At 40.5% G+C, this 13,915-nt stretch overlaps 1 protein-coding gene across 5 annotated transcripts in view; it reads left to right on the forward strand.

The window, feature by feature from the left end:
* The window catches only part of CEP85L (centrosomal protein 85 like), a 146,351-nt gene that overhangs the window by 117,715 nt on the left and 14,721 nt on the right, over positions 1-13,915 (forward strand). For all 5 annotated transcript variants that reach the window (XM_004940276.5, XM_040697570.2, XM_004940277.5 and 2 more), the window contains exons 5-9: positions 5,109-5,226; positions 7,056-7,232; positions 11,442-11,594; positions 11,869-12,023; positions 13,653-13,770. In XM_004940276.5, the coding sequence (XP_004940333.1) occupies positions 5,109-5,226; positions 7,056-7,232; positions 11,442-11,594; positions 11,869-12,023; positions 13,653-13,770 (721 nt within the window). The remainder of the gene's footprint in view (positions 1-5,108; positions 5,227-7,055; positions 7,233-11,441; positions 11,595-11,868; positions 12,024-13,652; positions 13,771-13,915) is intronic.

Consider the following 13,915-nt stretch of genomic DNA (forward strand, 5'->3'; position numbering starts at 1 on the left):
ATTAGAACAAGTGGTGAGAGGACTTTATGGAAACAGATGAGTGGTCTCAGGTTAAAGAAAATGTGGCTTGTTTCCAGGCAAATGCACATACGAGTGTCTGTCTAAGCATGTGTGCATGGTTAACTAGTCCAGTGTGAATATGAGAAAATGTTGTGAATGCCAATTACGTTCTGCAAACGTTCTGAGAGAGGCACAGAAGCATTTGTATATTAAACAGCTTATTTATTATTAATGCTGGTCTCTGAAGTAGTCCAGGCTTTTACATGCAGAGCTGCGTTGTATTTGTGGTACCCACGTTCTTTGTGCTGATCTGAGTTTTGAAGAAGTTTGTTTGAGCGAAGGACAGAACTGCAAATGAATTGAAATCAAGATTCCCTCCACACCCCCCGAACTGATATTTTACAGTTAAGGCTGTAATTTTCTTTTTGCACGTTTAAATGTCATCGGTCTGTGTCAAGGGATACGAGTAATTTTCCTCTGGATTATGATCAGCTGCAAAAATAGAGTCTCAGTCATCTGGCATGGGATGAGCTGTCTGCCATTTCATGGAGAGCCGTGTTGTCTTCCCTGTGTCAGTCTTCCCAGAGGAACATCACAGGTATTATGCACCATTAGCAGCCCCTTGCTGCCAAAGGGGCAGACAGACTGCAAAAGTAGCTGCCCCCCAGGGGCTCTTAGGAAGAAAAAGGGCGGGTGGGCATTGGGCAAAGATCCATCGAGGAACTTGAGCAGGCTGGGCAGCACTGTGCTATTCTTCTGTTCTGCATGTACCAACTGAAAGCGAGCTGCTGATTTACAGACTTGGCTATAGGTGCTCTAGCAACAGTCACTTTGTGCCAGGTCACGCTCATTACAAGAGAACAGTGCAGATGCTGGGCTGTTTTGCTGTTGGTGAGGGATTAAAAGGAGTGATTTTTTCCTTAGGTGTATGATCAGTTAAAAGTATTCTGGATTGTATGTGTATTCCAAGATCCTTAAAATTAAGGTGTAGTCATTAGTGAAAATGGTAGTTTTCTGTAAATAAACTTAGCTAGGATGTATTAACTAATGTGCCAGTTGGGACAAAGAGCTAGATAGTGAGAACCTTAGAGCATTTAGCCACCGAGTTTGTCCGGTGTCTTGGATAACCTGTCACTGCTGCTGAGTCCCTTTAGAAAGAACATACCTGGGAGCAGCACGGGTAGGATTTGGTCTTAGGGTATCTATCTATCTATCTATCTATATATATCTGTACCTATAAATTATGACTGAAGTTCAAAAAAGGTGGTGTGAAAAGGCTCAGAGTGAAACTCCCAGGGTATCAATGGAAGTTTTAGGATAATAACAATGAAAACATGGGTATAACAGGCAGGTTATTTCCGAGAAAAACAAAACAGAACTGACATACCAACCTATCTAAAGTAAAATCCAACAAGGCAGTGGCTTCAGTATCTTCGTTGCAGAACTCTTCTGTGGGTAATGGAAGAGGTTTTTTTGCTCATTTAAAGAAGATAAAAAATTCATTTGTTCCTATATCCCCATTCCTGGAGACTTTTATACCTTTCAGGGCAGCTGGAAATACTTGTGCCAGATTTATCTCTGAAAGCGGTGGTATTAGTGCTATGTGTGTATTAGTTAGTTGGATGGGAGAGTTACAGTTTATACACTTTTCAATGATATTTTCTTCTGAAACATCAAATTATGTAAGGCACACTTCTAAATATCCATCCCAAAAGGATATCTTTCATTCCTACCTTTCTAACTTTTTCTTTCTTCTTGTTTATTTTTAAACAAACTCTTATTCCCTTTGAGTCCTAATGATTGGTTTGCGACTTTAGAGCAGCACTGTGCCTCCTGTTCTTCTCTCCTTAAGTCTGAGTGTAAAAGGAGGGACATGTCTGGACAGCAACTTGAAGTATTTTCTCATCTGACTGACGGAGGCTTGAATGAAATCCTGCAACGAGTCCTGTGGTACTCAGATAACATGCCAATAATTGTTACTTTGCCTTCAACATAGAGCTGCAACACCCACTGATGGAGAAATGGAATTTGTGAATGAGAGTAGTTTTTGTGGTATTAAGTACAGCGTTTCTACTGACCCTAGTTATGCTGTGGTTTCTGTAGAGGAGTGTCTCTTATTAGTCCCCAGTGCCCTGAGCTCAGGCCTGGGCCTACTTACATTAAAGCACGGCTGCCTTCTGGGTCACAAACGTCATGAATGCCTGGGGAGAGCTGATGGCGTTAACAGCTCATTAGAGAAAGGGAAGAGCTGCAAAAAATTTGCCAAGATTGGTCAAAATGGTTACAGAATTTCAGCCTGCTCTGGTCTGCCCCCTGTGAACATGCAGGGTGCACGTGAGTTACTAACACCGTAGCGGTTACAAGGGGAGAGTGGCCTTGCTGCCACATCTTTCCATCTCGGGATTATTTTTATGTTTTTTGCCTGCCCGGAGCGGCAGTCAGCACGTACCTGAGTGGAAGATGGATTGGTGATGGGGAGGCTTGTGGGGACAGTGTCCCCTCTGCAGTGCGCAGGTCGTGTTTCTGAGAGCTCTTTAATAATGCTTGCAGCCCGTGGTTGTGCTGCAGATTAATAGTAACAGCTGTGGGGTAACAGAAGATTAAAACTGTCTTAGCGTATGAGAACATCAGTGAGAAAACACATCTGGTATGAAGTCTCCAAAGACTTACAGGACTGTATGTAAATAGCAAATCTGTTTCTATGGTGCTTTATCTTTCCCTCTGCTTGTGACTGCTGGGCTGTTCACAGGATTTTTGTCTCTGGGTGGCATGAGGTTAATGATATTTTAAGAGAGGCAGTTATGTGAAGAAGCTGTGCGGGATCTCCACAGACGTGAAGCATTTTCATGACAAGTTTTGCTGGCCAGGTTTCAGGTGGGGCAGAGTTTCACGCTTTGCAGAGCAAAAAGAAATGCAGTTACGCTCTTCACTCATGCAGCTCTGTTTCATCGTGGATTAATTTGTTCTACCTTTTTTCCTACAGGGATTTGTTAGGGTAGGGAAAAGATTATGAAATATGGTACTGTAGTTGGAGGTTCAAAAATATTTAAAAATGCTTACTCTGGGCTGTAACATTTGTTTCGAGCTATTGAGTTCCTGCCCATAAAGTAAGGCGCTGCTAAGATGCGATCAGCCAGAAGGAGAAAATTGCATAGTGTCTTCAAGGGATGAGTGGCAAATGGATGAATAATGTTAAAACAAATGGGGCAGGGATGTTTAATAGCTATATCTGGTAAGTAATAAGGTAATAAAAAATGAAAAACGACTTCTGTTCATGGATTAAGACAAATCATAGTAAACGATCCCAGTCTCTGTGACCAAGCATCCAGCAGAAGTCACCAAGGCTTTATATTTTCTCACATGATTAGACAAGCACTTGGGCTTGTATGTGGCCTGTTAGAAGTTACAAGCATACTCTTCTTCTTGATCTTGAAATGCGCTTCTTCCAAAATAAGTTTGAAGCTTTTTGATTGAAGTGCCCTCATACAGAAAGATGCCAACCAGAAGAGCTGAGTCTGAGTACAAAGTTGTTCAGCATTACACAGTCCATTTATATGGGCTTTTTTTTCCATGGATAGTAAAACTGAAAAGGGAAGCCTGAGATTCACCTGTTTATATATTTTAGGACTTGCTATGTAGTCATCTAAATGCATTTGGTTGCTCTTATTTATGAACTGTACTGAATGAATCATCTTAAGGCACTACAGAATTGCAACTTGTTTGTACTGATTTCCCACTCATTGCCATTCTTTATAGCTGAAGAAGAGAAATGTTAAAAAGTTAAGTTGTGTGCACATGCATCCTATCTTTGATGCTCTCCTAATATTTAAAAAACCAACCAACCAAACAAACAAAAAACCAACAACAACAAAAAAAAGAAAGTAGAATTAAAGGAGTACGTAGAATTAGAAAAGAGCTTGAGTCCATCCGGTCCAAACCATGTTCAAGCAGGGACGACCAGAGCTGCTTGCACAGGGCCATGTCCAGGCAGCTTTTGAAGATCTCCAGGGAGGGAAACTCCAGAGCCTTGCTGATCAGGAATGAAAGCTGTTTGTAGATGGATTGAGCAGGTTGCTCTGTGTGTTTCTGGTAGGTACTGATGACTCCATTCCAGTCACCTCATTAGGCGCCCAGCTCTCCCTGGAGAGAACAGCAGAGCTGGCAGTCTGTGTCTCTCATGTAACTTGGGCTGGGGTTGAGACGTGTTTTGTGCTTGCCATCTACTCACACTAGTTCAAATGAAGTCATAATTTAAATAGTGATACAATGTATGATATAATTAAATAGTGATGGAAGAGTGGTGCTATTTCTGCTGTACGCTAGCCAAATGATTGCTGTAAGAGTTTGAATTCTTTAATATGCAGTGCAGGATTTTACTGTAGTGATGGGAAACATGTAAAGCAACTAACTGAAAAGGCCGTGAGCAGCATGGAAAGACAGACCTCACAGGAAAGCCCTGCTGTCTAACTTTTGTAATTACATCTTTTTTAAAATTTTTCTGCTCCTTGCTTTGTAAATCTCTTTAAACTATGTCAAAAGTCAGCTCTCATGAAGAGAGAGAAGCCAGAGCGAAGTCCAAGTAAACTGAAGATGTGAGTTTTGTTTGTTTGCATTCTCATTTTTGGATACTTCTTGCTATTTACACTTCTGGGTATATGGAAAAAAAAATGACAACAGAAGCTGCTCTCCAGCCCCTACAAAACTGGTATTCAAGTACATATTTCTGAAAGATAAATTTATGATTCCCAGTTGAGTACAGGCCAGTTGGGGGATGCTTAGGTGAAGGGTGCATGGCAGCTCTAGTTTAATACCTCATATCCTGATGAGATTCCAGTTCTGGTGTTGAACTGGGCTAGTTGCAGTCTGGCTGCAGTGGAAAAAAACAAAACAAAACAAAAAACCCACAGCTAAAGTAGATCCAGGATTATGAAATACTTAATCTGGTTCTGTTGAGTATTTGTTACTGTTTCATTTGACAGTGTGGAAGAGAGAAAGTAAGTTGCATACATTGCTGTAGTATTCTCCAGTACTAGTCTCAAGATCTTTTTTTTTTTATTATGATCTCTGTTCAATTCCATTTATTTTCAAATGAAATTTATTTATTACAGGCAAAAGCAGCAGATTAACAATTTACATCAGAAAATAAGAGAGAATGAATTACGAGTTCAACATGCAAGACTGAGCCATCTTGTGAACTGCGAAGAGCCGTACATGACTAATTTGCAGGTAGGATGGATATTTTTATTCTAGAGAATTTTTCCATTACGCAGTAACTGCCACTTGAAAGGATGCTCGCAGTTCACTGTAGGATAAAGTGCAGAGCTTTTATGTTTATTAATGGTTGTGTCCTTGGATAACTGTAAATTGCATAGAGTAGAAAATCCTGAAAATGTTATTTACTTCAGATCTGTAGAAATTTAAGTTGTATTAATACTGTGTACATACTTATTTTGAAATCCGATGAAAGTGGGGTAGGAATCCTCATTCATATTGCAGCACTGTGCAAAAATGATGGTTTTTTAACAGCACATGTGTAACACAGCTATATAAGGAGATATTAGAAGATAAAACATCTGAAAACCACTGACGAAAGATTTTCTGAGTTGGACAAGGAGGTGCTACCCAAACGAGGAATTAGAGATACTATCGATACAGTCCATCTCAACGCCTCCACGTATCAAAACGGTCTTCCTGGAGGAAAACGTTAAAGGCAGATATGCAGAGAAATAGCTTTGCCATCCTCTTTTATTACTTTATCATTTTTGTCACAGACACTGCACCAGGATCTCAGCTAACATACCCCAGCCTGATGTTAATTATGTTCTTGGAATAGCACAGCTGTGTGTAAGGCGAGAATGTTTTGTGTAAGATGGGAGGAAAGTTCGGGCAGTAACTCAGTGTGAAGGTGGATAGAAACGATTTCTGAATGTGGATTTCGGTGCTTTCAGAAGTTTCTTCATAGAATACTCTAAAACTCTGTCTAGATAAAGAATTTGAAAGAAAAAAATCATGGAAACTGAAATATTAATGTACATAACCTTAGTATGCCAAATACGCTTCAAATAAAGCAGCAGATGCTTTCATCTTTCATACTTTAAAATGTACGAGCAATCTATAAAAGGTCTTAGGATTTCTGCTTGATTTGTTTGCTTTTCATAAGATTAACTTGCAAATGAAAATCTACTTTAATGGAGATTTTAATCTGTTATAATGCTTTGCACAAGGAATGTTATTTTAAAAGCTCTCTGTATAATTTCTTCAAAGATTCCAGTTTATATTATTAAAAGAATATGAAACTGAAAGCCTAATGGGATGCATCTCCTTTTCCATCCCACGGGCAGTTGATTTCCATTTTGTGCTTTCTCTCCGTGGGCAGTGGAAGTGGGAGAACAATATTGAACTGCATGAGATAGAAAGGGAGGAGGGTTTTGGTGGACACGACAGAAGGCAGGAAGCCTGCCAGCTGGTTGTAGCAATAATCTCAGACTATCCCTGCGCCCTTCTTCATCTCGGTTGTGATAGCTCTGAGGTTTAACTGTTGTCTGATGTTCTACTTTAGCAGAGTCTGTGAGATTGGGGTATATTTTACTTTATAAAATGTCCATGAATATATTATAGTGTTTTTTCTCTGTGGGAGATAATAGGGTAATGCAGTGGTTGTGACTTGTTTTGGAAATGCATTTACTTTGGATTGTAAGGGTTGGAATTTTTAGTTTGTTTGTTTTGGAAGAAAAGTTGCACCACTTCGGTATATCTGAGGGGGAAATTGTCCCACAGTGTTCATTTTCATATGTTGTGAATGTAAGCGTCCAGCTTCCGTTTTTTCATTCCTTTCTTTTCTCTGCAGAAGATTCCTGAGATACATACTGTTCCCACACATTTTAATGTTTGAAAATCAAACTCCACCCTTCCTGAAAGTGAGGGTGGGGGCGGGGGGGAAACAGCAAGACTGTTTTCTGCTGTGGTGTTAAAGTATGCAGTAGTATGTGTGTGTTCATTTATATGATTGTTCTCTTTCTTGTATGTGTTATGATTGTTCTCTTTCTTTTTGAAAGCAACCACAGTATGAGAGTGCATCACTGCAACCCCATGTTTCAGAAAGATCAGCATCCCACCTTGAGGAGCTTGAGCGAAAGATTGCAGTGGCTGAGAATAAGGAGTTACAACTCAGTGAATTTCTAAAGCAGATTTCAAACAAATCTATGGAGGAGAAAAAGAAGATGGAAGAAAAAGTAAGTGTCTTTCATGTTCCAGATTTCCTTTTGACCTCGTTAAAGCAGCATATATTGTGCTTGTTAGGAAGCACCTTTGTGTGGGGATTACAGAGCTGTTTTCAAAGTGAAGATGAACTTTATCTGTGATAATAGGCATTGGCAGTGGATAAACCTGAACTTGTAGTGAAGAAATAGCAATCAATACACGTATTTCAGACCTGGTAATGGCAGTTTTAACCATATATCGGTTAAACTTACTTTGAAGAAAAGCTGCTCAGCCCTAAGCCTAAGAATTCAATTAGCTTGTATGTTTATTACAGTAACTGAAGTGTTGTCTAAAAACACAGGAAAAGCATGGAAATGAAAGTTCCTTTTTAACATGATGCATAGGTGCAGGCCTCACAGTCTGAGATGTGCTGAAGGTGCCTTCTCAGCAGAAAACAATTCTCTTGCAACTTTCTGAGGACGTGCGGAGCAGCCTTCAATCTGAGACCAGGAAGGGGCTTAGCTGGCTGTGCTCTTGGAACTCTCCTGATAAGAAGTTTCTTTGGAAGCCGAAGCAGTACCTAAGGTGGTTTTGAATGTCCCGCCAGCCTGTCCTTATTGCAGGCTGGAATGTGCCATTGATCTGTGATTCGTAGTGTTCAGTGTGATGTTGGCACTGTTACCTTCTCTTAATCAGTAAGCCTTACTGCTGTACTTAGATTTATGTTCATGCAGATTCAAGGGGCAGTGGTGTGGTACTGTAAAGCAACAGGTAGGAAGGAGAAATAGTTAATTTCCATTTCTGGTAACATTCAGGAGGGGCAGAAACTGAATTCTTCTGCTTCTTCCTGTTTCTTTTAGCATTTTTGGTGCTTGTGTTCTTGTGTAGGAGCTGCTGCTGTGAGTGATGGCAGTTCTGAGGAGCTGTGCCCCAGTGCCTGTATCGGCTGGATAGTTGGTCACCAAGAACCTGATTTACTGTACAGATCTGATCCACCCTACCAACCCATCCTGTGTGCTGAACTAAAGGCTCGCAGCAAGAAAAAGGACAGGAAGGAGGCGTGTGTCGTAGTAATAAATCAGATGCCCTCCTGTTTGAGCGAAGACTACAGAGGGAGGAAGGAGATGTGTTGTGTGATCCTGCAGTGGGCTGGGTGCCAAGTCTGGGAACAGCCCTCTCTGCAGTTCCTCAGCTGTGCCTGCAGGGACATCCCTTAAGCCCAAAAATCTTGGTGTCCCTGCTCAGTAGTACCAGACATTAAGGGACAAAAAATAGAATTTCTGTACTGATCAAAGGGATTGTGGCTGGTAGCTATTCTAGGGTTATTTTTGAGTGAGTGCTTGTGTTTTGGAAGAGGCTTTTCAATCCTAAGCCAGATTTGGCCAAGGACTGGGGAAATGCTGGAAGCCTGAAGTAAAGTAGCTATTACATGAGCTTTGTAAGTACATGTCTAAAAGGACATATAAGTCGGGTTAGGGTTGCTGGCGTATGTATCTAATTCCCTAGCTACCTACTGTTGCAAATATTTTTTTCTTATATTGACATTTTAAACATACAACATTTAAATACAGTGTGCAGATGATATGTTTTTGACAGTAAGAGACAAGCTGTGACAGTTCCAGTGCAGGCGGGAGGGAAGAAAACATAAGGAACTCTCCCATTTCCTTGTCCATCAGTGGTCAGTGATGAAAGGTCTAGGAGGCTCTCCCTCATCGCAAAAACAGGATGTAGTAGAACTGGAGAAGGTTCAGAGGAGGGCAGCAAGGCAAATATCAAACAGAAGAATACAGAAATCATAACTGCCTCAGGAGAAAAACAAACAAAAGCAACTGGAGGCTGGAAAAATGTGTTTTCCATGTTCTTTCCTTACTGTAGACATCTGCATACGGGCACTGCTGGAAATTACGCACTGAGCTAGAAAACTTCTTGGTCTGAAGTGCTGTGTCTCTTCTAATATAGTGGATACACTGGATGCTTTCCTTTTGAGAAACAGCAGGGCCTGCAGAGAGAAGAGGTGCCCTTCACTCACTGCTGTCTTTGTACCTCTCTTTCACGTGCGTGATGGCGTACTGAGCAAGGCAGTATTTTTACTGCCTTGCAAATAATACTGGCACCTGAAGAGAAGGTTTGTTTTCTCCAGGCTACATGTGTGTTCAGAGTGGGACTGAGGTAACTGGAAGTGCTTCAGTGGGTGCTGAAATTTCAGCAGCCTGAATAAGCTTCTCTTTTGTGGCTGGCCAGAGATACCTTGGCAGCTTGTGGCGTCCTAGCTGAAGGAGTCTGCTAAGGTAGATACTACAGCACTCTTCACAAGTGTTCTTATCACAAGTGCTTAGCTTCTTCCTTTTCTTTCTGCCAGGCACAAGTGTGCTTCATGGCATCTGTAGATGTTGCAGCACTCACTTTAGTTTTGAAGCATTTCATCTGTAAACTGTGCTGCTAGACTGAAAAAGATTGAGTTCAGATACCTGCACCCTGCTATCTCCTTCTTCTCACTCTTCTGTGGTTAGTTGTGAAGACTCCTCTAAGGCACCTGTGGTAGTGGTAGTAATGGTCTTCCCTTTGATTTCTATGGCATGCTTTAGTACTTAATTGCCAGGTAGTGAGAGCCTGTCTCAACTAAGTCATATGCATGAAGGATGAAATAATAAAATAAAGAAGAAACCCACCAAACCAACAAAGTTTTCTTGTCTTCTCAGTAGAATGGCAGGAGTGAGTGGAGGGGGGAAAAAAAAACACACTTTTTTTTTTTTAATCTCAGGAGAGACGACGTAGAAAGAGCTCTTGGGTTGATGCTGAGGATGTAAAGAGGACAGAAGGAATTGTAAGGCAAACAATGAGAAAAGTAGAGGTTGTAGGTGAGAAAATTTCCTAGTGTACGTATGCAGGACAACAAAAAGATTCAGAAATCATGTAATCTTTGTCAGAAGTACCGAAGTATTCAGGCTGTTCAACTTGTCATCCTTATTGGTGTGTGAGAAACAAGGAAAGGCATTTGCGTATTGGACAGTCACACACTCCTAGCAATTTGGCTTACTTGAATGTATTTTAGTCACTGTCCTAGGACTTGGTTAGTGGGGAGAGTATGTGTTTCTACGGGGCATGCTGTGGCAGAAAGCAATGGCTGAGTTGCAGCTTTGCCTTGCTGAGTGTGTGGTTTATTTTGATTTTGTCTAATCTGAAAGATTTTCAAGTATCTGGAAAGCTTTGCTCAGTTTTGAGGTCATAATGAAAAAAAAAAAAACCACAAAAGAAAAAGGATGTAAAGACTTCTGGCCTTTTTTGCAATCCTCAGTTTTATGGTCTATTTTAGAAGGCTCTTTCTGGAAAAACCTTTCCAGGTACTATCAACTTAAACTTTTCTGTTGGCCACAACTCTGAGCTCTGACATTGTCAAACTCATTTCTCATTGAGGTGGATATGCTTAGCACCAAAACAAAAGGACACTTTTCATTTACTGTCATGTCATGTGTTTGTTGTCTTTGAGTTACTACACAGTTTTGAGTAATAAAGATACTGTTTTCCATTAACTTGGACTCTGACTGGAAAACACTTTTTCTTTTTGCTTCCTTTCTTTTTTTTTTTTTTTTTCCCCACAAAGTACCAGCAATGTAAGCAAACATAGTACAAGGTGCTTTAAGAAAGCAGCTGTTCTGTTCTGATGTCACCTGATGTAATTGACAGATGGCACAATCCAGTTACCAGCTGCAGTTCTTCTTGGGTTAAGTTCTTAGTTTTCAGTGTTTCAATTCATTTTCCTAGGTCAGGAGAAGAGGAGGGACTAAAATGTCTCCTCATCATTTTTTGCACTGGAACATACTTCCTAGCAAAGTGGTTGATGCCCTGTGCTTGTCAGTGTTCAGGAGGCATTTGGACAATGCCCTCAAAAGTGTGCTTTAACTTTTGGTTAGCCCTGAAGAGTGCAGGCAGTTTAACTTGATCTTTGTATGTCCCTTCCAGTTTAGTTATTCTAAATTTAATATGAACATGCTCATTGGTGAAAAAAATTACATCTATTTTATGTTCTAAATTGTAACGTTTTCAGTTTGCTTTCTAGGCATAGGTCGAGCAGCTGTGGTTGGAAGTCACATATGGTCTGGAAGTTTGAGCTGCTGGGATTTTTTTTTTTTTCTTTCAGTAATCAGTGCTTTTATGCAGCTGAGAATATAACTTGGGACCAGTCCCAAAGCAGGCTTATTTTTCACTGTCATCTTAAAACATTTATACTTATTTTCTTCTAGCTTAAAACTAGAGACCGCTATATTAATAGCCTGAAAAAGAAATGCCAGAAAGAGTCAGAGCAAAACAAAGAAAAGCAGAGACGAATTGAAACCTTAGAAAAATACCTGGCTGACCTACCAACGCTGGACGATATAGAAGGTCAGACTAAACAGGTAAGATGAAAGGAGTTGGTTTTACTTTTTAAAAACAAACATAAGCTCTGTGATACCTATTGTCAAGTGTTTTACTGTTTTCCAATACATTTTCCCCTATCTGTTGAGGAAGAGAAATGTTTCAGTGTTTTAGGAGACACTGTAGCTATTAGGTATTGTCATACTCAGATAACTGCGATGGGGCTAAGACTATACATAAGGTAACTGCAAAGCTGTGGCCTGCTGCGAGCTCTTCTAATGTGGCATTGTGTCTGACTAATGTAACCTGTGTTAGCTGCAAATTCTAGTGGAGAAGAACAAGCAACTTCAAGAAAGTATGACTGAGTTGGAGAAGAAACTTGGAGAGGCTCGATCTCAGTGCAGAGAGAGAGAAATGCAACTGGTGTGTCAGAAGAAAAAAGAAAAAGAGCTGGTTACAACAGTGCAGAGGTATGAACAGCTGCCTGAACTGAGCCCTGAAGTAGATGTGCTTTACCAACTAATGTCAAGGTCTAATGTTTTGTCTTTTTTTCACTTACACTCTATTGCAATCCTAGTGACTTTATGGCATAAGTTTATTACTGTGCAGAATGGCTGTGTAATGCAGTAGAAAATCCAACAACAGTTGGTTTGTATCAAGTTGCAAGGAGTACCACCGAGAAGTCTGTCTAGAAATTCCTTGTTATCATTTCTGAAGATGTAGGACAGCACCACAATGGCATCACAGGCTGCTGCCAGACAGAGGGTAAAGTAAATGTGTTCAGCAAAGGAGCACTGTATAGAAGCTGTCAGCACTCCTTCTTTGTAACTAATCTTGTCATGAACTGCAGAAAAGCTCCCTTGGAGCTTTATCAGGGGTTTATCAGTTAAGGGTTAAAGATTTAAATAAACTGTAGCTGTCTCTTATCTTTTCACTGAGTCTGAGGGATACTTACAGAGAAATGTAGCTGTTGCTTTTCTGCTGTCATTGAACTTGTAGTACTGTATTTTAAAGAAAGCAACAAAGCCATCTACAGTAGGGCAGGTCGCCCTGAGAAGACTCCAGATGAAACTTTGAGATACTGTTACAATCGTACACTTTAGATCAGCAGAGATACTTAAATGCTTGTTTAATAACAAATAAACAAACAAAAAAGGTAGGGAGAATCACACCTCATATTTTATGTGGCTGTCACTACAGTTCAGTGTCCCACCCTTGCGTAAACATGCATGCCATAGCAGTCTGAAAGTGTTTCCATGATGAAAGGCAAGCTGGTGGGGACATCTTGCCAGCCGAATTGTTGACACATTGTTTCCACCTTACCAATGAAAGGCCTTTTTTTCTTTGTGCCCTCATAATCTAGAGGCGGATCATTTTGTCTTTTCTGAAAGCCTACAAATAGCCGAAGTGACCCTTGGTTTCTAAATTAGACAGCAAGATTAATACTAATAAAATCTATGTTCTTTCTGAGTGAAGGTGGACAGGCAAAAGCTGTATGATTCTAGGAGCTTGATTTTAGCTGCAGAAGGCCTGAATGTCATGCCTTGGCGTGGAAGCAGGTGGGAGAAATGGCTTCATGACTCCCTGGCAAACCAGACAAAGAGGGTATAGAAGGTGGGCTGCCAGTACACAGTGTTACCTCTGATTCTGGACTCTGCTTTGGGTCACACGTGCCCTTGTGACAGAGTTGGATTTTTAAGGCTCCTGTAACTTGGAGAAGCTCAAAGACTGCTCTGACCAGTGCTGGTCAGCAGCACAGAGCAGCTGTGAACTACACAAAGTTTTCCTTGCTCTTTTCTGTCTTCTCCTTATGCCATACTGCTGGATCTGTGCCTTTCTGGAGATATACAGTGTCTGGTCCATAAAACCATTTTTACATAGGTTGACTCTAGTCAGTGCCACAGGTACTTCAGTCACTTAGGATTTCTGTATCATTCATCCACTGTTGGTTTGCTCATTCATTAGGCTGGATTCTGCTAGTTATGATTTTGCAGATATGTTTGAAAAATGGTGAAACTTCCTCTTTTTTTTTCCAGAACATAAAGCTCTTTTGCATTGTCTCAGTACAGTCTTTTTTTTTTTTTCATATTGAATGGCAGCTTACAACAGAAAGTAGAAAAATGCCTGGAAGATGGTATTCGCCTTCCTATGTTGGACACAAAGCAGCTTCAGAGTGAGAATGAATGTCTCAAAGAAAAGAATGAGAAGGCCAGTAAGGTTAGTCTGCAAACTATATTTGGTATTTTTAACCTTGAATCCTGTATTTGCTTTTTGCTTGTTATTTTGTTTTGTTTTTTACTTTAGAAACAATTAACTCAGTAGTGAATTCTACATCTATTGCTAAATCAGTTTTCTCTTCCGT

The sequence above is a fragment of the Gallus gallus genome, chromosome 3 (assembly GCF_016699485.2).
Source record: "Gallus gallus isolate bGalGal1 chromosome 3, bGalGal1.mat.broiler.GRCg7b, whole genome shotgun sequence".
Lineage (NCBI taxonomy): Eukaryota > Metazoa > Chordata > Aves > Galliformes > Phasianidae > Gallus > Gallus gallus.